This window comes from Eutrigla gurnardus (genome assembly GCF_963514095.1).
Source record: "Eutrigla gurnardus genome assembly, chromosome: 14".
Taxonomy (NCBI): domain Eukaryota; kingdom Metazoa; phylum Chordata; class Actinopteri; order Perciformes; family Triglidae; genus Eutrigla; species Eutrigla gurnardus.
In genome coordinates, this window is record NC_139937.1 from 23,463,125 (window position 1) to 23,486,244 (window position 23,120).

Below are 23,120 nucleotides of genomic sequence, written 5' to 3' on the forward strand. Positions count from 1 at the left end.
TTTGACAAGGCTTGAGATTTCAGCTCTAGATTTAACAGTTAAGTTACCAAACCAGCTGGTGATACCATAGCGGAGTATTGACTCAATTGCTGCTCTATAAAAAAATTAGCATAATATTTTTGCAAACTCCAAGTACTCTGAGCCTACGTAGGAAATGGAGACGTTGGTGAATTTTGGCACAAACATTGGCCACCTGTGTGCCCCAGCTCAAATCGCTGTCAACATAGACACCAAGGTACCTAAATGTTTTGACCTGCACAACGTCCTGGCCATGGACGGCCACAGGGCTCTGGTCTCCCATTGATCTAAGATCCAACAACATCTCAACAGTTTTAGTTGTATTAATAAGCAGCGAGTGGGCATCACACCAGTTGACAAACTTGTCAACCGCAAGTTGATGAACACTCAAATTAGTATGTTTGGTAAGCAGGCTAAGTATGACAGTGTCATCAGAAAATTTTACTGTGAATTGATTTGGCTCAGAACTGACATTAACATTAAAACGCATATAAAAATTGTTCAGTTCATTTGCCCTGGTAATTTCATTATGAGCAAACGGAGGTTTCTTTTTCGCGTCCATGTTCGTCATATGTCTAATTGAGTCCCAAAGTTTCTTAGTGTTGCATTCCGCCAAGTTTTGCTCTGCCCGTTCTTTATGTTGATGGCGCGCTGATGTTATCTTCAGATTTAGGTCCTTTTGGGCCGCTCGGACCGCCAACTTGAAAGCGCCTTTTTCCCTTTTATTACAGTCCATAATGTCAGGGGTAAAATAAGATTTATTGTTGGGATACCGTTTAATTGTCTTTGTGGGTATGACAGACTCAATGCAAAAATGTATGTAGTCAGTAGTTTGCTTCTGTAGCACTGTCTATGCCCATATCCTTGAGAAAGATATCCCAATCCGTACAAAGGAAGCATCCCTTCAGCTCCCCCAATTCATCATTAGTCCATACCTTCACCGTCTGAGTGACCGGTTTGGTAGATTTAAAAACAGACCGATATGTGGGAAGCAGATTACGTTATGGTCTGAGTTTTTAAGTGGAGGTCTGGCTCTAGCAGTATATGCATCTTTAATATTCCCATAACATTTGTCCAGTATATTATTATTCCTGGTGCTGCACTTCACATATTGGTCGAATCCTGGCAGCGTTTTATTTAAGCTGCAATGATTGAAATCCCCAAGTATCATCATTGGGGCATCAGGCTTGCTTTCTAGATGACGGTGAACACAATCTGCAATTAGATTTGCTGCCCTGCCCGCATTACCACTGGGTGGGACATAGACAACGCACACAAACAAATTGGTAAATTCCCGGGGGAGATAGTGTGGCCGCAAGGTGACACACAAAAGCTCTAAATCAGGGGTGCATATTCTGTCCCTCGCTGCAAGGTTTCGGCACCAGCTGTCATTGATGAAGATACACACACAGCTAGGTAGTTTTTAAATTGGTGTCATGGCAGAGCCTGCAAAGACAAGGAGGAGTATAATGTCCGATGAGGCAAAGAAAAGAAAACAGGAGCATGACAAATAAAGAGCTCATACAAGAGTGAATATCGGACCGGCTCACACTCGAGAGCTGAAGGAGGCTACAAATTGCAAGACGGATGGTGACATGGCTTTGTTGCTGCTGGACTTGTAAATAATACCGGTTATAATTTTTTTTCCAACAGTGTGCATCTGTGTACAATACATTGTCGATTATTTTATTGGCTCATGTTAGCTAAGGCGTTAGCTATTGTGCTACTATATATATGTAACTATCGCTATGGCTCATGTTAGCTAACCTTAGCTAAGGCGTTAGCTATTGTGCTAATATATATATGTAACTATCGCTATGGCTCATGTTAGCTAATCTTAGCTAAGGCGTTAGCTATTGTGCTAATATATATGTAACTATCGCTATGGCTCATGTTAGCTTATCTAAGCTAAGGTGTTAGCTATTGTGCTAATATATATGTAACTATCGCTATGGCTCATGTTAGCTAATCTAAGCTAAGGTGTTAGCTATTGTGCTAATATATATATATATATATATATATATATATATATATATATATGTATATGTAACTATAGCTATGGCTCATGTTAGCTAATCTTAGCTAAGGCGTTAGCTACTCTACCTTGTCACTGGACATCGTTCAAATCGTTCATCGTTTCCAGAGCCGGTTCTGCATACAAACAAATAACGTGCGTGCGACGGTAGGCTGGGGTAGGCTAAATTATTTACAACGGCAGTAATGGACAATTCCCTTCCAACCTGTAGGGGGACCGAAGAGGAAAAGTTCTTAAAGTGATGGTTCGGAGTGAAATGCACCCTAGGTAATTTCCACCATGATATCTAGCCAAACACCCCCTCGGAAGCATTTTTAGCGATGGTCAGCATTGGTCAAGATAACCGCTATCAGCCGAATGGCTTAGTACTAGCGCTATGGTACATAGAGTATATCTTGTAAATTACCCCACTAACAATGCATTGAATGTTACCAAACTTCTGCAGTAGTACACATAGGGTCTATACTCACAAAACGAGGCATTTGAAGAAGAACACTTGCCTGATAGCTTCTATCCTCGGCTGCTATGCTACAGCAGCGTAGACGCCACTTCCGTGTTTACCCAGCCGATACCGTGACGCGAGTTTCACGCGAGAGTATGAAAAAGTTTTGCTAAATGTTTAGAAATGCTTGTATTATCAGGTCAACACTTATCAACACTTGTTGACCTGATAATACAAGCATTTATAAAAATGTGTTGAGCTGATAATACAAGCATTTATAAAAACTCAGCGAAACGTTTTCATACTCTCGCGTGAAACTCGCGTCACGGCATCGGCTGGGTAAACACGGAAGTGGCGTCTATGCTGCGGTAGCATAGCAGCCGAGGATAGAAGCTATCAGGCAAGTGTTCTTTTAAATAAACTCCTGGTGTACTTAAAAACTTTCAAATGCCTCGTTTTGTCAGTACATACCCTATGTGTACTGCTGCAGAAGTTTGGTAACATTCCATGCATTATTAGTGGGGTAATTTACGAGATATATCCCCAGTACCATAGCGCTAGTACTAAGTAATTCGGCTAATCGCCCTATCTTGACCACTGCTGACCATCGCTAAAAATGCTTCTGAGGGGGTGTGTTTGGCTGGATGTCATGGTGGAAATTACCTAGGGTGCATTTCACTCCGAACCATCATTTTAAGTGTTGCTTTAAGGCAGTTTTTTCTCGCCACTGTCGCTGCAACTCTCCTGGGGATGTTGGGACTCTGAACAGGACTAGAATATGCTCATGATTTATTACATTTTCAATGTGTCCTGAGATGACTTCTGTTGTGATATGACACTATAAATAAAATTGAATTGAATAGATACAGCCCTCATGTCTGTACTCTACACACACACACACACACACACACACACACACACACACACACACACACACACACACACACACACACACACACACACACACACACACACACATCTAGGAGACATTTAGCTTAGTTTAGCACAGAGACAGGAGGAACCGGAGAACAGCGAGCTCGTCCCAATGTTGTGGTTTTTAGGAGTTCTGGACTGAACCAGGCTAACCGTTTCCCTTTGCTTCCAGTCTTTATGCTAAGCTAAGCTAAATGTCTCCTGGCTCTATCCTCAATGTGCAAACATTACAGCGATCTTCTCGTCCAACTCTAAGAAATAACAGAATAAGTGTCAAACTAATTCATTTGAATTCAACAGTCTCAATCTGATCGGTGTCGCAGGCAGCGTCGAAGGCGTTCACTGTGAAGACATCACCTTACCTGTGCATCCACCTCCTGCCACGGTGTTCACAGCAGCTGCTCCAGCTGACGGTCTCCCGTCTGAAACAAATTCAAAATTGCTTCATGAAAGAGTGTTAATGCGTGTTTTTTCAGACACACAGCAAACAAAAAAGGCTGTCTTTCACGGTAAAGATAGACGATTAAAATGCTTTTACTCCTTAATTTGTCCTCACCTCTTTTTTATGAAGTGCCCTCTTGGATGCCAGATTAAAGGTAGATAGTTCGGAATTTTGGACATAAGACCTATTTTCTAAGTGAGCCGGTGTGTTCGAGACGTCTGGAGACGTTTTCAAGAAATTTCATTCAGTTCTTGTAGTTGCCGAGTTCGCTTGTGCTATGGCTAGCGCAAGTCAATGGTTCTAGCTAGCATGGCATTAAAAACACTCATACCGACTCCAGAGTGCACCCGAGGCAAATCAATTAAAACACTAGACTGTCGATGTACATATCTGTGTTGATAGAATAATATTTGAAACAAAACTAACCTTGCATCACATAAATCATCCATTTTTTGAGGGACTAGTTTTTCAGCAGCAGCGGAATTTTACTTTGCTCTGTTGGACTCAAAACTCTAAGACACGCTGCTCAGAATCCAGCCGGTAAATACACACCTGAACATCGCCGATTTGTCGGCACTTATGCCCCCAAGGCTGTCTGAAAAGCCCTTGGAGCTCACACAAACACCAGCCAGCCCACGGCCACGCAAACCCACAATTACGCATCCCGAACCCGGAACTCTGCTCCGTCCGTAGACCCGTAAACCCTTGGACGCGTTGCAGGGAATCCCTCTGGTAAATAGAGACCTGACCCATGCCGAACAGTCGGGCCTCGTGCCCCCAGACCTGGGTGAAAAGCCCTTAGACCTCACGCAAACACCGGGCAGCCCACGGCCACGCGAACCCACAATTACGCACCGCGAACCCGAACCTCTGCTCCATCCGGAGAACCGTAAACCCTCGGACACATTGCGGGGGATTCCCTCCTGGCACCACCAGTCTCCGTTTGTTCGGTCCCGGTTCTCAGCTCCAGCTATCTCGGTCTCCCCAGACACTCGTTTGCGTTCTGCCCTTTGAGCATCCCTCTCACGCAATTCTTCCTCTGTATATTCAGGCTCGTACAGGTACGGTTGGGTTTGGGTGGAAAACTCCTCATCAGAGTCTTCAAAAGTTTCAGTTTATTCTCCAAAAGTGTCCATTTCTGTGAGATTGAAGAAACTAGCACTGCAGGCTACTCTGCGTCTGTAGCAATGACAGCAGGTAAACAAACTATTATAGAACCGGTAACTTATAAGTGCTAGGTGATATCACTCCGCCGCTGCCATAGCCTACTAGGAAGTATGACACGCTGCTGCTGCTGCTGCTGAGACATAAATCCTTAAAAATGCAACGTTGGTTTTATTTCAAACATTCTATCAACACAGATATGTACATCGATAGACTGCCGTTACAATGGATTTGCCTCGAGTGCACTGTGGAGTATAATTAATTAATAATTATTAATAATTATTTTTACTATTAATATTTATATAAATGGTATAATTAAATTGTAATAATATATATTATTTTTATTATTATGAAGACACATAATATACAAACATAATATTACACATAGAAATACCTCATGTCCTCAATGCTTAAAAAACATACAAATGTTGGTTCCATTATTTCCAATATTAATATAATGTCTCGTGTTAAAAACAACTCACGGTCACCGGAAGCAGGTGTGGAGGACGTCAGTCCAGCGATGTCTGCAACTGTCATATAGGAAGCACGGTTACATCCTGATAACTGACTAAAACACTGTTTGTGAATATTTAATATGCTGCTGGGTTTTATCAACCCACTCCTGGACCAAACCGACTCTTCGGTCAGACCGTTGAGCCGTGTCTTACCTTGTATGTGACCAGTGTTTTGGTATTCTTCTGAAAATGAAAAAGAAGGAAAAGAAAATGGACATATTTTGGCTTCACTCATGATACATATTTGAGTGACAGTGGAAGTTAAAAGTGTTTAATAGGCTGTTCAGATGAATTCTGGTGATATTATTTAAATCTGACCTTTTCGAATCGTATCGTCCCATACTGTTTTAAGCTCCTTACTGTGTTCGAGCTTGAGTGCAAAGTCTGCATCTGGATTTCTTATGAACACTCCGAAGAAACTTGGGATACTGCTTTCATATCTGAGCTTTATGTTCTGAGGGAAAAAAAATAAAATATGTGAAAAGAAAGTTAGACTTTCAGCATCCGAAGTTTGCAACAGCGATTAGTACGTTTTTTCGTTTTCTCATCTAGATCAATGAACAGAAAAATTATGAATATAACTGCCAAAAATTGGTAAAATGTCATGATTTCAGATATTTGAATGTTATTTAAATATTCATAATAACATAACGCTCACATTGTTCATAGATATTTAAATAAAAAGGTTGATTTTAGTTTTGAAGCACTGAAATAATCTTATTTCAGTCAAACATACTTTAGGACGAACTTCTGCACCGTGGAAATCTGCTGTGAGGACAAAACGATCTTGCATTTTCAGGTACTCATCTGGCGGCGGCTTTTCGATGATTTTGTGTCCGTAGGATAATTTCCTCTTGTCCAGTTGCTGTTGGGACAAAAACACGAGTTGCCTGTGCTGCGTTTTCATCACGTGATTTGTGGCATTAGTGACAGTAAGATATGAAATAACCTGTTTTAGACCAGGATCACGTGGGATCAGATAAACATGGAGTGTGAGGAATGCTGTGTTGATCTTGTATATTAAAACATCACACAGTATCTTCACTGGAAAGCCAACTTTCATCAGGATCGCTCTCGGGGAGAAAACTGGTTCGGACAGTTTGACGTGGTGCGATGTGACCTCGGACGCTTTCTCCACAACATCTCCTGAGTCCTCTATGTGCAGGACTGCAAACTTGTCCCATATTTCAGGGTTGTCGTCTGCAAAACATAAGAGCACATAACATAAGGATTGCATCAGCTGTTGTACTCATGCTGTCTGGAATTTAAAGATCCCATATTATACTGTTTTTCATCAATTCCACACAGCTGTCAGAGGTCCAACAACACTGTATTTGATATGCATTGCCCCAAACCCATCTGTGGTCCTGAATTTCAGCTGTCTAAAAGTTGCTCAAATGAGCTCTGCTGAGAACAGGCTGGTTCTGTGCCTGCACCTTTAAATGCTAATGAGCTCCGTCTGTCATCGCCTACTTGGAGAGAGACGGAGACGATGCCGCTAGCGGTAGTATGCTCCAATGTTTACGTGGATGTATCTCTATGGCTTGCCTATGTGTCTCAGGTGAAGTTGTTGGTCCCGTATTTTGGGGACAGATCCTTTTACGAGGGCCAGTGTCGAGGCAAAGCCAGCTTTGTACTGACCCTCGTTACTGAAGCAGCCCGATGTGAAGTGGTTAGCACACACATAGAAGCTAACACGGACCGTATCCGACACACTGTCATTTAAAATCAAACGCAAGATGCAGATGCGGACCGTCGTGCACGGCGGTCTGTCTGACACGCGCCCCCGAGTTCCGTCCGACCGGAGGCAGCAGTGAAGACGCAGCAGAGAGCGTGAGACAGGGAGGATTGTCTCCAGCTTCACCCGCACCGGGATTGATTCACGGAGCACCAGCCGGATCACGCAGCACCACAACCGGTAAGTCGGGCTGCACTCTACGTCTGCGCTGTCGGGCCCGCTCTCCATGCTGGAGAGCTGTCGGGCCGCTGGGCCACACTCTCCGGGCTGTCAGTCCCCACTGTCGGGCCGTGCTCTCCGTGCTGCGAAACACCCCCTCTCAGATATCGCCCATCATCGTGCAGAGAAGTTCGGTCTATGCAAATGACTCCTTTCGTTACGTAACAACAGGAGCTGAATCTGAACAGCCTGTAGGAGCGCCGTTTTACCAGTGGGTGGGCTGCAAAGACCATGCAGGAATTGCTTGTTTTCCTCATCCTGGGAGTTGACGGGCTCAGGGAGGACCAGTTTATAGGTGTAGAGACCAGAGAAAACCTGTTTTTCATAATAGGGGACCTTTTAAAAGCACACGTTCTGTCCACTTACCTATGCAGATCCAGTGTGGCAGCTGTACTTCAGATAGCTTCCCGGAGCTGACTGTGATGTCCATTAGGGGACCTGCAGGCATGTATTGCATCCACTCCATCCTCTCCATATGTCCTTCCCAAGAGCAGAACTGATACTTTAAGCTGACCTTTTCCTTGCAGACCCAGCGCAAGCCAGAGACGCTGCATTCAAAGTTTCCCGCGTCAGACTGTAGGCTACAGCAAGCCGTGGAAAAATAACAAATGAACTAAAAAAGATGAGCATATATCCCTAGAATATAGTTCCAGTTTGCTGTGATGCAGGATGTAGGACCTTATTCTTTTTTCACCTGTACGTCGGAGCCTCATCTGCATCTGCACTGTTCACGTCAGGTTCAACTTTAGTCCAGTCGCTGCAGTCCTGCTGCAGAGGACAAAGATGTTTGGAAATAAGTGGAGATGGGGCTTTTTGCAACATCACATAAATGAACAAATGAAAGTGATGAACTGATGTGAGGATTACCATAACGCTTCCATCACCCTCAGGCTCCATGCGTCCCAGAGGCCCTTGTGAAGACATGTCTGAATTTGTTTCAATTTGTTATTTTGATATATAAGGTCATGTGATTAATGTGGTATTTAACTTGAAATATTTCAAGTGAATAATTAGCAACAAACAAACAACATTTATTGGCGCTCCATGCAAGAGTTCACTGGTACTTGAGGGAAATGTCCAGGGATCATCAAAGATCTCTGGACAAAATGTAATTGTGATGCATCCAATAATGGTCCAGTGTGTCCGTCACACCGAAAGACAAACACCGACGTTACCATGGAGCCCCTTGCATGGCTGAAACACTGACTGATCTGATCTAATCGAAAGCATGTGCTTCAACGGACGTTATTCAAACCACAAATTCAAATGGCTGTTTGACCGTCCACAGGCAATTTGATTTAAGAAAAAAAAGGCATTAAAGTGTAATAAACAAAAACAAACTTGCCTTTGGATCCTGACCTAACGTCCAACAACCTCTGCACCAGATCACTCCTGTTCATCTGCGTTAAAACCTCCCTGGTCACCTCCAAAGCCTGTTGGCCGTAGGTCTCCATCATCAGCTCCACTATCTCGGCTTTGTCTGCCAGCTCCATTCTCTGTCTGGAGATTCTTGGGAGGCCTTTCTCCATTTTACTGTACTGCAAGACATGCTTGAATTTCTCGAGCTCATCGTAGTTGAAATTTTCCAACGTTTCCAAAAGCTTCAACGGGACTGATGGCACTTCCTGAAGGGATTAAACACAATCAGAGGGCATTTACATGATAAAACCTCTGTAGTGATAAAATGTTAATTCTTTTGAATCCGAGTAAGCATTTAAAGCTGTGATGATTTGTTTCCTTTTATAAACTGGTTATTATTATTATTATTATTATTATTAGGGCCACAGGGCAAGCGCACCGAGCACTGGCCCCTGCTTATCCTACTCATTATTATCTTTCATCTTCCGGACAAATTTCGATTCGCTACAAATTATATATCAAAACATGCGGTTTGATCGGGATCGGTGCACTATTACTTTTATCAACAGAATACGAAACTGCGCAAAATTCTGCATTGAAGTGAATGGGACGGACCGAAAAAAAAGAGCAATCATTGTAGTTTTTCAAACGTCTTTTGCTCAGGCATACTTTCACCTTGAAACTCCGTTTGAACTTTAGACACAAGTCTTGTTTATTGGTGTATTAATCCATGTTTCAATAGGTCATATAGTTTTTGATCAATCACTGTTCAATGACCATGATCATTTTTGGAGAAATTATCACACGTTGTGACCTTCACATTCACCACGCTATGTGATGATAATGTAACATTACGAGACGGAGCCGTTTTAGAGGTAAATTCATGCAAAACAGCTGATGCGCGTTCCCTTCAGGGACAGTTTTTCAGCAAGCAGTCTCTGTATTTGCCTCGAAAATAACTCTGTCTCTTTTGAAATCTCTGAAGAATCTCATCATAATGTACACACTCCGGCAGTAGCCCCTGTGGCCCTTTCAAAATGTCCCCAGAGGAAATTATCTAGTTATTATTATTATTATTATTATTATTATTATTATTAGGGCCACGGGGCAATCGCACCAAGCACTGGCCCCTACAGCTATGAAATAGCTGAGGGGACCAGTGCTCGGGGCCTGTGGATTTTTTCCTAGTTTTTATTTTTCATCTTCCGGATGAATTTCGATGGGCTACTAGTCCTAGAGCTTTAGGAGTTGTAGGACAAATTATATATCAAAACGTGCGGTTCGATCGGGATCGGCGTGCTATTGCTTTTGTTAGACGTAAGTCGCGAAAAACCACAGAAAATTTCCCATTGAAATGAATGGGACGGGTGAAAAAAAAGGAGCAGTCATTGTAGCTTTTCAAACGTCTGCTGCTCAGGCATACTTTCACCTAGAAACTCTATTTAAACTTTAAAATGTAGACACAAGTCTTGTGTATTGGTGTGTCAATCCACGTTTCAATAGGTCATATATTCTTTGATCAATTACTGTTCAATGACAATGATCGTTTTGGGAGAAATCATGAGATTATAATGGGTGTGTATTGCGCGGAACATTCTGGGTTAGAGTGGATGACATCATCGCTTAGAGTGTGAGGGCTCCTCGAAATACTTCAGATTTTTTTCCTTTCCAAACTCCTCCCAGACACAATTTTCACTCTAAACACGTGATATTTTCCAATTTTGTAGACAAACTTGTCCTGTCTCTCACAATGTGCTGTGAGATTTACAGAATTTGAACTAGCAACCTCTAAGCGCGGCCACATCTGTTTTTCTCCCCATTCAATCCAATGCAAATCGAGAAATGGATTTTCAAAGAAACGCTGAAACTCACACATTTCTAACTCGCCCTAGTGTCCACATTTCTGACACTGGGAAAAAATAAAAGTGATCAGTGTCTTCAGCCGAGTCTTGTGGCGCTAACGGTGTGAAGATTTTGGCGATTTTTGTTTTTGTCAAACATCTTCTGCTCAGTCATACTTTCACCTAGAAACTCCATTTAAACTTTAAAATGGAGACACAAGTCTGTCTATTTCTCTCTGTCTCACTTAGAAGTGACAGCAGGTGCGCTCTGATTGGCCGATAGGAGCAGTCATTGGGAGTTGTAGTTTTTCAAGCAATACATAGTAGTTAGTAATTCTCAGTACTCAAGTCTCAGTAGTACTCGGTAGTACAGAGTACTTGAGTGAGCTCGGTGACATGCTTCGCACTCAACTGTTTGCCAGTACATAGTACCTATAGTTCTCAGTATTTGAGTCTCAGTAGTACTCGGTAGTACTGAGTACTTGAGTGACAGCTGAGCTCGGTGACATCTATCAAACTCATCAAACTCATCAAATACACAATCCAACAACTCAAACGCTTTTGTGGACAAGTTGTGACCTGCACACGCTATGTGATAATAATGTAACGTTACGAGACGGAGCCATTTTAGAGGAAAATTCATGCAAAACTGCTGATACACGTTCCTTTCAGGGACAGTTTTTCAGCAAGCAGTCTCTGTATTTGCCTCGAAAACAACTCCGTCTCGTTTGAAATCTCGAAGAATCTCATCGTATTGTATACACTCCGGCAGTAGCCCCCGTGGCCCTTTCAAAATTTCCCACGGGGGAATTTTCTAGTTATTATTATAGTGCTTATGTGATCTGTGATCAACCCTTCTTGTGAATTCAAACCACAGCAATCCTGACCTGAAACCTGAAAGCTGTGTGACGTGCATCTGATACTCACATCCTTGAGCTGATATTTCTCTGAGGAGGAAGAAAAGAGAAAATTACTGACCGATTCCAAATCAGACTTTAAAAGACTTGGTTGGTTTTGAACAAAACAATATAAATAAATAATTAGAAAATAACATTATATTCTTCTTCTTTATGACATCCTTAAAATCAATAACAGATTCATTAACACTCTACTCACTCAATGCAGAAGCCATACAACAAATACTTCCTTTGATAAGATTATAATGTGAAAATTGTGTCAAACTATTTAATTTGATATACATTGTGTACCAATCCACAATAATATTGCACAATAAACACGGCACCCAGTAGGCTGATTATACCAATAACTGTCAATTATTCAACCATTCCTCATGGTCATTCATGTACAATAACAAAATTTCATATATTCTATTATACAATAATGTGAACTCAACTACTCAGTCTGTCCTTGATTACATTTTTAAATAGTAGTATTTTTTTAATATCTGTTATTTATTACATTCTGTTTTGCCTCTTGTTGTTGCACTATCCTCTTTGCTGCTGTAATCCTGTAAATGTCCGCGCCGTGGGACTAATAAAGGTTTATCTTATCGTAACAGAGGTGCTGATTAAAGTCAACAGCAAAATGTGATTATTTGGCCTACATGTACCGTATTTTACTGTACATTGTACTTATATTTAAAAAAGAATTACACCAAATTAATTCCAGTGACATCACAAAAATCAAAGAGTCTGGATTCAATTGGCTGATGCTGCATGTTATTGCTTTGCTGACCTTTTTATTTATTTTATAACATTTTTCATGGGCGGTTAAATAAAGTTTTAAAGGAGTCATCACCAGGAAATCGCAATTTCTCTTGTTAAAACATGCATATCTGTGTTTGACCTCAGTTGAAACTTGCCTGAAAGGCTGGAGTTTGAAAGTGGCGCCGTTTTTTCGCTTCTGCTCCTTTACCGAACAGGAATAGCACACAAGGGTGTGCATTCCTAAAGCACGAGATTTTGATTCTGCGCCTACGGTGACGTCACCGTGGAGGCTACTTGCATAAGCCCACCCCTCTTTCACCACCCAACCCCCCCCCCCGTCCGCTACCTGACGTCCTGCTGTAAACGTGTCTCTTCAACCGTCTCTGGCTCTTCACTCTCCGGTTCGGGTTCCGACTCTGGTTCGTACATAAATGCCTGAATTCCGTAAGGTTCGTCATTTAGTGTGTGCGCCATGACAGGGGGCTGTTTATGTTTTGGAGTCTGCATGCAGGCAAGCCCCCCCGGCTCTGTCCTTCCTGCGGCGAATCAACGCGCGCCTCATTACATATTATACAATGCACATCCGGACCAGTCAAAACCTCGCGCGTAATCTCGCGTGATAAAATCGCGGTACGAAAAAGGGTCAGAACAAGCTCAATGTTTGATTAAAATTATTATTTTTTTTTCTAATAAGTTTTACGAATTGATCCAAAGCGATCCAAGGGGGGCTGGATACGTATAAAACCAGGTTATGACTCCTTTAAGAGCTCAACATTAACAGTGAGAGGCAATTTAAGAAACTCACTGTTTGGTTTGTGTCATTATTTATGATGATTTAAAATGTAATATATAGTCACACTCACGTTCAGCAACAGTGTAGGTTGATGTTTATCCACAAAGTGTTGCTCTGAGGAGAAAAGACATTAAAAAACTCAGACAATTCAAATCTAATTGAATCACTAATAATCACTTTTAATGAGACACAGTTGCTTCAAAAGAAAATAAAACAATTTCAGTAAAAACACAGAACTCAATCAGATTTACCTTTTTATTATTATGAACTATAAAAAGTATTTATTAGACACATGTTTATGTTGTTTTTGTTTTAATCTTTACAATCGCACCATTTATACTGGACTTTGTGGCATAACGCCGCCATCACGCCTCCATTCTGTCTCTGTACCTTTGACACCAAAAAGAAAGAAGGAGTGATCATCCTGCAACGAGAAGGCGGAGTAAAGGGGCTTATGTCTTACCTGTGAGTCCTGAACTGAGCTTTGGTAACCTCTGTATCAGATCTGTCCTGTTCATTTGTTTAAAAGCCTCCCTGGTTAACTCCACAGACTGTTGGCCGTAGGTCTCCATCATCAGATACACGGTCATCCTTCTGTCTTTCTTATAACTGTGTCCCATCATTAATGGGAAGGATCGGAGGTTCTTCTGATGGACAATCGACCTCAGGAAACTCCTGAATCTCTCAAACATCAGATCATCCAAATCATTCAGGGTTTCCAAAATCAGCTGTTGAACAGCTACTCTTGTTGCTACCTGAAAAATAATACGTTCATTAAATAAATATGAAGTCCATGAATGAACCTGCATTAGGTGAATGAAAGCTGTGTTGTACTCAGTCAGACAGATGTAACATTACTCACTTTCCTGGTCAATCCAGACCGGTGTTCACCTGAGTCTTGCTCTGAGGGGGAAAGTGGTAAAAGTCATTGATTCAACATTTTGGGGATTTTAACATGTTTTTGTCTTTATTGTTATTACTTTTGGGTCCTGAGCTGCTGTCTGACAGCCTCTGCACCAGATCAGTCCTGTTGATCTTCTCCAAAACCTCCTTGGTCTTATTCACAGCCTCTTCGTTGTAGTACAACACCATTAGAAACACCATGTCCTGATGTCCTGTTATCTCAAACATCATGGATGGGAGCCCAAACTGACGATAGTCAGTCTGAGACGAGAGGACCTTCTTGAAATCCCCAAGCTCCCCGTCACTCAAATCAGCCAGCGTTTCCAAAAGCAGCTCTATAAAAGAAACCGCCGTCTCCACCTGGAAAATTCAAAGGAAATGTTCATGAAGCAAAAGTTAAATTTCTCTGCTGGGATGATTATAGATTTTACTCTTTAAATATCATCAATGACTGTTTTAGAAACATGGATGTGGAGAACATCATCCAAACTTCACAAGATAGTGAAACAACTGATGTTTGTCCACTTGACTGGTTACTGATGTAGATGTACATATTTCTTTGGCAACTTCTCTTTTATAACTACTGTATTTCTGTTAACGGGTTCCTGACTTTTATTTTATTACCTGCTTAAAGGATCATACCAGTGTTACTACATGTCACTGTCCATCAACAACATCGGTCATCTGTTTACAGTTTGTTTACATTTTGTTCATATTCAATAAACGTTACAGAATTTACCTGAAAATGTCAAGTTTAGTTAAAACCCACCTCGTAGTTAAAATCCTCCTTCTAGCTTGAAATTCAGTTCTTGTAAGGAACTATTTTTCCAGGCGTAATAACATTCAGCCCAACGGCTGTCTTTGCTCTGTTGTGATTGACAACAGTACCAGAACCTTTATTATATACAGTACCAGTTCTATTATTGATGAATCTGTCGATTCTTCCCTTCATTTATTAACTTTAGTTATATAATTTGGTCTATAATATTTCAGAAAATGGTTAAAGGTACCCATCACAATTCCCTTACATCTACATTGATATCTTCAAATGTTTTGTCTGACCAACAGCCCAAAACCCAAAGAGATGCAGTTAATGATCTAAAACAGAGAAAAGACCAATCAATGTAGACGAATCCATTGTTTTAGAATCCAAGTCAGACGTTACATCACTCACCTTCTGGATCAGCACAGGACAATGTTCATCCACACAGTATCGCTCTGCAGAGAGAGGAAATGTAAAATGATCACATAATCACTGTCAGAATAGAAGAATTAGAATGTTACATGTCAATGCAAAATAAACTGAAAATCTCCTTATTAATATCATGAAGATCAATTACCGGTTTCACCTGATAAACGTCTCAAATGCTCTCGCTGCACTTAATTCTTCCTATAGATTTACATTCAGACTGAGACTTCTAACTCTTTATAATAATCTTTTTTAATTATTAGATTAAATCAACCTCCCAGTACGAACACCTGAATAGTCTTTGTTTGAATCATTAGGTCCTTAATCAGAGGTGGGAAGTAAACTTAAGTAGAATTTTCAGGTATCTGTACTTTAGTATTTATTTCACGGACAACGTTTTACTGTTACTCCCTACATTTTAAACATATCTGTACTTTTACTCCACTATCTCTTCATAGCAAATCGTTGTTTGCTGCTATATAAATGTCTTAATGTCATGCGGATCCTTTAAGGGCTAGTTTTTGGTCTTTTACCTTTTGGTCTGCTGTCTGACAACCTCTGTACCGGAGCAAATCGCTTCATATTCTCTCAAACCTCCCTGATCGTCTCACAGACTGTCGGCTGCAGGTTAACACCATAAAAAGCCCGTGTCCTGTATTTCTGTTGTCTCCATCTATGGAATGTCTGTGGAACGTTTGTGGAGGTCGGTTTCACTGAGAATCTTCTTGAAGCTCTTGATTTTCTGACTCAAATCAGCCAGCGTTTCCAAGCTCTATAACAGACGCCATCGTCTCCACCTGGTCAATTCAAAGGGAACTTTCATGGGCCAAACGTGCAAGGCCAGACAAGTGTCAATCAAACGTTGGTACACGCCCCCAGAGACGAATAGACCAATCAGGCTTATCTGATCCGTCCTTATGGGACTTTTACTGTGCAGGAACAACGTGAGTCTACTTTAGCTGACGTACTTTCCCTTTTCTTACGTAACACTGTACAATATCAACGAGATATGTTTGCATAGTTCCGCCCTGACATTCGGTTCGGAGCTTCAAATCACTCATTCCTGTTTTATTTTGTCACTCCTCTCTCCCCTCGGTTCAGATCACTTCACTTCCTGGCTTGTGTGATTTCCTGCGGACGTCGTCGTGGTGACGTCACCCGTTGGTGTGTGGACTACGGTTCTGAACCCTCGAGGTCGGCATTTTGGCCGTCGCCATCTTGGAGGTTTTGCAACAAGTGAACGGACGTGACCATATTTGGACTGAGGCAGAGGGACGGGTGGATCTGAAGAGGGGAAGAGCGGCACCCTGAAAGGTATTTGATGAGAAGACGTCATATTACCTCCCATCACTGAACCTTCCACCATGAAATCAACCAAGATTTAGCGTCTTACTGAGGTTGGAAGGTTTTTAAAGTTTGGACTGAGCCAGGCGAACGGTTAAATTAGAAGTTTTTTCAAATTCAGATTCTGGGTTTCCAGACAATCTGATCAGCGACTGATCACAGACAAACTGAAAGGCATTTGGTGTGAAGACGTCATATTACCTCTCATCGGTCCACCGAGTCCACCGAGCCAGCTGAAATCATCAGCTCCAAATGGGAATCCATAAACTAAAAACACATTTTTGGAAAATTAAAATTGCACAATGATGGATCAGTCTAGTGTTTATGCTACTTACATACACACGCACACGCACACACACACACACACACAAACACACACACACACACACACACTCTCAAATGCCCTTGCTGCACTTAATTTGTCCTCTAGGTTTACATTCGGACAGAGACGTCTGTAACTCAGTTTAAAATTCATAAATCATGAGGTCCTTAATCAGAGGTAGGAAGTAACAAAGTACAAATACTATTCAGATTCTGGGTTTCCAGACAATCTGATCAGCGACTGATCACAGACAGCCTGAAAGGCATTTGGTGTGAAGACGTCATATTACCTCCATATTCATCTTCCCCCTCGGTATCAACACCAGGAACTCCTGTCGAGGGTCCCGTAGCTGAAACAAATTCATGGAAAATTAAAATTGATTATGGTACTCCTGTTTTCAACAGACACACACACACACACACACACACACACACACACACACACACACACACACACACACACACACACACACACACACACACACACACACACACACACACACACACTCTCTCTCTCAAATGCCCTCGCTGCACTTAATTTGTCCTCTAGGTTTACATTCGGACAGAGACGTCTGTAACTCAGTTTAAAATTCATAAATCATGAGGTCCTTAATCAGAGGTGGGAAGTAACGAAGTACAAATACTATTCAGATTCTGGGTTTCCAGACAATCTGATCAGCGACTGATCACAGACAGCCTGAAAGGCATTTGGTGAAAAGACGTCATATTACCTCCCATCACTGAACCTTCGGCATCAACCTTAGTAACTGCCACAGAAGACTTACATACAGAGCTCTCAAATGCTTTCGCTGCACTTCATTTGTCCTGTAGATTTATATTCAGACAGAAACGTCTGTAACTCAGGTTTTAAATATTTGATTAAATCAACGTCCCAGTACGAAACACAAAGCCAGGAGACATTTAGCTTAGCTTAGCATAAAGACTGGAGGCACAGGAGAACAACTCGTCCCTCCAAAGTTTGTTTTTATTGTACCAATTCAACAACATTTAGCGTCTTACTGAGGTTGGAAGGTTTTTAAACTTTGGACTGAGCCAGGCGAACGCTTAAATTAGGAGTTTTTTCAAATTAAGATTCTGGGTTTCCAGACAATCTGATCAGCGACTGATCACAGACAAACTGAAAGGCATTTGGTGCAAAGACATCATATTACCTCTCATCAGTCCACTGAGCCAGCTGAAATCACCAGCATGAACTCCAGTCGAGGGTCCCGCACCTAAAAACACATTTTTGGAAAATTAAAATTGCACAATGATGGATCAGTCTAGTGTTTATGCCTACTACTTTTTTAAACACACACACACAGAGCTCTCAAATGCCCTTGCTGCACTTAATTTGTCCTCTAGGTTTACATTTGGACAGAGACGTCTGTAACTCAGTTTAAAATTCATAAATCATGAGGTCCTTAATCAGAGGTGGGAAGTAACGAAGTACAAATACTATTCAGATTCTGGGTTTCCAGACCATCTGATCAGCGACTGATCACAGACAGCCTGAAAGGCATTTGGTGTGAAGACGTCATATTACCTCCATGTTCATCTTCCCCCTCGGTTTCAACACCAGGAACTCCTGTCGAGGGTCCCGTAGCTGAAACAAATTCATGGAAAATTAAAATTTCTTATGTCTACTCACACTTCAACACACACACACACACACACACACACACACACACACACACACACACACACACACACACACACACACACACACACACAAATAGAATTACATAGGTTAAGACTTCTCAAATGCTCTTGCTGCACTTAATGTACTCGAATACATCTTCCTGGCTTTAAAACAGATTTTTTTTGTTTTAAGTGAAAAAGACCTTCAAGGATAAGACTGATGTTATCCTAAGTTTGTGGCTGTAAATCAAATATATAGTTTAATTCTTCAAAAAGGCTAAAGAAATCCTAAAAACCAGCAGGGCTCTGTGATGTGTGGTCGACTGTCGTGAAATATCATGAGTGAATACTGCGTTATGTACTATGGACTACTTTCAGACACAATCATGCACTAGTGAGTAAACGTAAACACTGCGTGTCTATTCTCAGTTTGCTTTGTTTTTAGCTATTTAACTCTTTCTCTTACACTCCATTCCGTATATTATATCATAATATCATCATATTATATATCAAATATATGTATCTGTCACTACATTTGTACAACATGTTGCATGTTCTTGCTTTTTTGAGTAACAGCTGTGTGAGAGAATACCGGCGCTCCTACCTTCGGTCATTGTTTTTCTATCAGTCGCTGCCACTGAGGATCAAGTAGCTGTAAAATAAAATGAGGGAATATTAACACTTCTTGTTCACAGGCTTCATGCAGACCTCTGTTGTCTCATGAACACTTACATCATTCACAGAATGCTGTCTTACTATAACAATCAGAACACCAAGAAAAGCAATAATTTGAACAGGTAAACACATTAAGGCTCAGTTATATGGCAACGCCGAAACAAATTTAAATAATTAAAAAAATACCAATATAGGAATGTGTCTGATTATAGAGGCACAGCCAAAATTAAAACTTCCAGGAGTGCATGGCACATAACGAGCTTGTGATGCTCCGTAAAGGTACAAAGCAGTGGGTGGTTGTTTTTAAAACTACAATGTTGTACATATTCAGCCTGACACAGTATTTAAGATTATTAGATTAGATTAAGATTATTGGCTGGACCGTGGCTCTGTGGCTCAGTAAGTAAGTAAGAAAGTAACTGACTGATCAAGTTGCACCATTGGTCAACCTCAACCTCAACAAAAAAACTTGTTTTTGATTAACAAGTACAGAGACTCCAAAATGACTACACACAATCAAGGGTCTCGTTATGGTCATTCTTTCATTGGTATTAATCATGAATATCTTTTCTTGTGTAACAGTGGAGTTATTGATTAATATAGGAAGATATTAATGATTAATACCATTTAAAAACCACCAAAATGATAAAAAGGCACATATTTTCAAAATAGCTGTTGTAGTATGACCATAAGGAGCCCCTTGATGTGTGTAGTGATTTTGGAGTCTCTGTACTGTATAACAGTGGAGTTATTGATTTTTGTTTGCAGTCTTGCTCTTGCCTTGCAATCTGCAGACGGTCCCTGCGCACTCGCCCGGCTGCGCATAGAGATCAATGTTCTTCGTTCAGCTCGGTTTATCAGACGGTTTATTTTTGTATAAAAAATCGGGGCTTTGGTCCTTGTAGCTCGTAGTCTATGATATTACGGTCAGAGCCATCAAAACGTTTCACTTCAGATTTATTGATCCCGGAAATTCGACTCTCTGAATATCTCCAACTTTACCGAACTGTCAAACTGTCGAACGGTTTGGTGAAAACATCTCAGTTTAGTTAATGCATCATTAGTGACAACGGTGATGTCACCAGGAAAGCGTTCTCACACCGTTTTAACGTTAAAATCCGACAGGAAGTTCAAACTATGAAAGTGAAAGTAAGAAAAGAACAAAAAGAAGTAAATGTCGTTTTACAAACCTTTTTAAACAGCTCGTAACTTCAGCTGTTAGGCTGGGTGAACCCTGCCTGAACTTCCGGGAAATTTGGATTTCGCTCGGCAGTTTAGGCTGGACACCCTCAGGCTTACTTTCGCTGTTACATTGCCAGAATCTTTGGCTCCAATCAGAAACGGCCATTCTCTCCTGGCACGCTATTGGCCGGTGACGTGACGATGACGAAACATAATGGGGAACGATGCCCATTGATCCCGCCTCTTGAGCAGTAGAAACAAAGCGCAGCTTCCCCAGACTAATGTTCAATCTTAAAAGATTGACCTTAGTATGGTGAAAACCAGACTATTCAGCTGTCAGAGTCCGTCCACTTTTTATGATTGCGGCAAATCATTGATCGCTAAGTTGACAGCACTCTGTTGCTCTCTTGAAAAGTGGAAAAGTGTTTGAAGTGTGTCTTCCCCTTCGAGCCTTCTTCTCCGTTTACTTGGCTGTGACGTGCAGACCGGGCGGTATCAGTGTTGCTATGCTGGACGGCAGCCAGAGGGCGGTAATGGTACACACAGCTACAGAGACGAAGAAGAAGAAACACTCCATACCAGTTGGTAACAGAACATAGGCCTGCCATGACTATGGATGGGATAGTCCATTTTGGTGTTATAGTCCTGCATTAGACCCTGGTTCACCCAACAAAAAGAGAAATTCACAACAACAAACATAGATGCATTGTTTTAGTAGCTTTAATCAGCTTGACGATGTAAAATTTGGAATTCCTCATGGTTCCATACCGGTAAACGATACCTGTTGCTGGACCTGTGTGTAGGCTTTTATTGCCCCAGGATGTGCATGTGAAGGCTCCCTGTAGTTCCTCTGCTGATATCGACATTCAAGGTTGTGTTAACAATTTGAGCTAATTTCTTGCTTTTAGATATTTACATTAGAAAAAGCTTTATATGACACGTTGAGACAGTGACAGTGCAATAATACTGATATATTCTATGATACTCCTACCTCAGCAGCAGATACACTACTATACCCATATCTGCAAACTCATGAGGGTGGAAAAGGTGACAAACTAAACCGTTGTAGGGGGTCTGGCCTGACATTTGCTTTGCGATGCAGAAAACAGGCGAATTCAACACAGTATTCATGAGTTCTTCTTCTTGAGACTGGCAACAAGAAACGGCTCTTTCTCCTCAAGGATTTTGAAGAAGATGTCTTTTCCGTCGCGTCTGGCTGCATTCAGGGGACCTCCGTAGAGTTTTCTCATCTTCTCCCGGGTGGTTGGAATGGCAGACATTCTGTCATAAAATTCTTGCTGGATTACAACTTCTCTCAGGAGATGATCCAAGATTGGTTCAATGTTGTTCACTCTGTCGATCAGATCACACTGGTGTTTATCCACAAAGTGATGGCCTGAGGCTAGAGGGAAAGAAAAAGAATTGGATTCAGGTCAACAGCCTACCTGGTGACATCACTTTATAACATTTAAGGAATCTACCCATCCACTGTCCACCGCTTATCCTGTATTCAGGGTCGGGGGTGGTAACAGGTAACCAGTCTATCACAGGGCTGATATGTATAGACAGACAGGTAACCAGTCTATCACACAGGGCTGACATGTAGAGACAGACAGGTAACCAGTCCATCACATGTAGAGACAGACAGGTAACCAGTCTATCACAGGGAGACATGTAGAGACAGACAGGTAACCAGTCTATCACAGGGCTGACATGTAGAGACAGACAGGTAACCAGTCTATCACAGGGCTGACGTGTAGAGACAGACAGGTAACCAGTCTATCACAGGGAGACATGTAGAGACAGACAGGTAACCAGTCTATCACAGGGCTGACATGTAGAGACAGACAGGTAACCAGTCTATCACACGGAGACATGTAGAGACAGACAGGTAACCAGTCTATCACAGGGAGACATGTAGAGACAGACAGGTAACCAGTCTATCCCAGGGAGACATGTAGAGAAAGACAGGTAACCAGTCTATCACAGGGCTGACATGTAGAGACAGACAGGTAACCAGTCTATCACAGGGCTGACATGTAGAGACAGACAGATAACCAGTCTATCACAGGGAGACATGTAGAGACAGACAGGTAACCAGTCTATCACAGGGAGACATGTAGAGACAGACAGGTAACTATCACAGGGCTGACATGTAGAGACAGACAGGTAACCAGTCTATCACAGGGAGACATGTAGAGACAGACAGGTAACCAGTCTATCACAGGGCTGACATGTAGAGACAGACAGGTAACCAGTCTATCACAGGGCTGACGTGTAGAGACAGACAGGTAACCAGTCTATCACAGGGAGACATGTAGAGACAGACAGGTAACCAGTCTATCACAGGGCTGACATGTAGAGACAGACAGGTAACCAGTCTATCACACGGAGACATGTAGAGACAGACAGGTAACCAGTCTATCACAGGGAGACATGTAGAGACAGACAGGTAACCAGTCTATCCCAGGGAGACATGTAGAGAAAGACAGGTAACCAGTCTATCACAGGGCTGACATGTAGAGACAGACAGGTAACCAGTCTATCACAGGGCTGACATGTAGAGACAGACAGATAACCAGTCTATCACAGGGAGACATGTAGAGACAGACAGGTAACCAGTCTATCACAGGGAGACATGTAGAGACAGACAGGTAACTATCACAGGGCTGACATGTAGAGACAGACAGGTAACCAGT

The 23,120-nt window shown here is 41.8% G+C and overlaps 1 protein-coding gene across 1 annotated transcript in view; it reads right to left on the minus strand.

Moving 5' to 3' along the window:
* LOC311024876 (NACHT, LRR and PYD domains-containing protein 1b allele 5-like) overlaps positions 1 to 23,120 on the minus strand; it is a gene marked incomplete at its 5' end in the record, with an annotated part of 42,502 nt that overhangs the window by 5,594 nt on the left and 13,788 nt on the right. Inside the window, 11 exons of the mRNA XM_084027451.1 lie at positions 3,791 to 3,850; positions 5,517 to 5,564; positions 5,703 to 5,732; positions 5,868 to 6,003; positions 6,286 to 6,414; positions 6,499 to 6,749; positions 7,873 to 8,087; positions 8,201 to 8,274; positions 8,374 to 8,432; positions 8,852 to 9,131; positions 11,634 to 11,653. Of these exons, the coding sequence (XP_083883577.1) occupies positions 3,791 to 3,850; positions 5,517 to 5,564; positions 5,703 to 5,732; positions 5,868 to 6,003; positions 6,286 to 6,414; positions 6,499 to 6,749; positions 7,873 to 8,087; positions 8,201 to 8,274; positions 8,374 to 8,432; positions 8,852 to 9,131; positions 11,634 to 11,653 (1,302 nt within the window). The remainder of the gene's footprint in view (positions 1 to 3,790; positions 3,851 to 5,516; positions 5,565 to 5,702; positions 5,733 to 5,867; positions 6,004 to 6,285; positions 6,415 to 6,498; positions 6,750 to 7,872; positions 8,088 to 8,200; positions 8,275 to 8,373; positions 8,433 to 8,851; positions 9,132 to 11,633; positions 11,654 to 23,120) is intronic.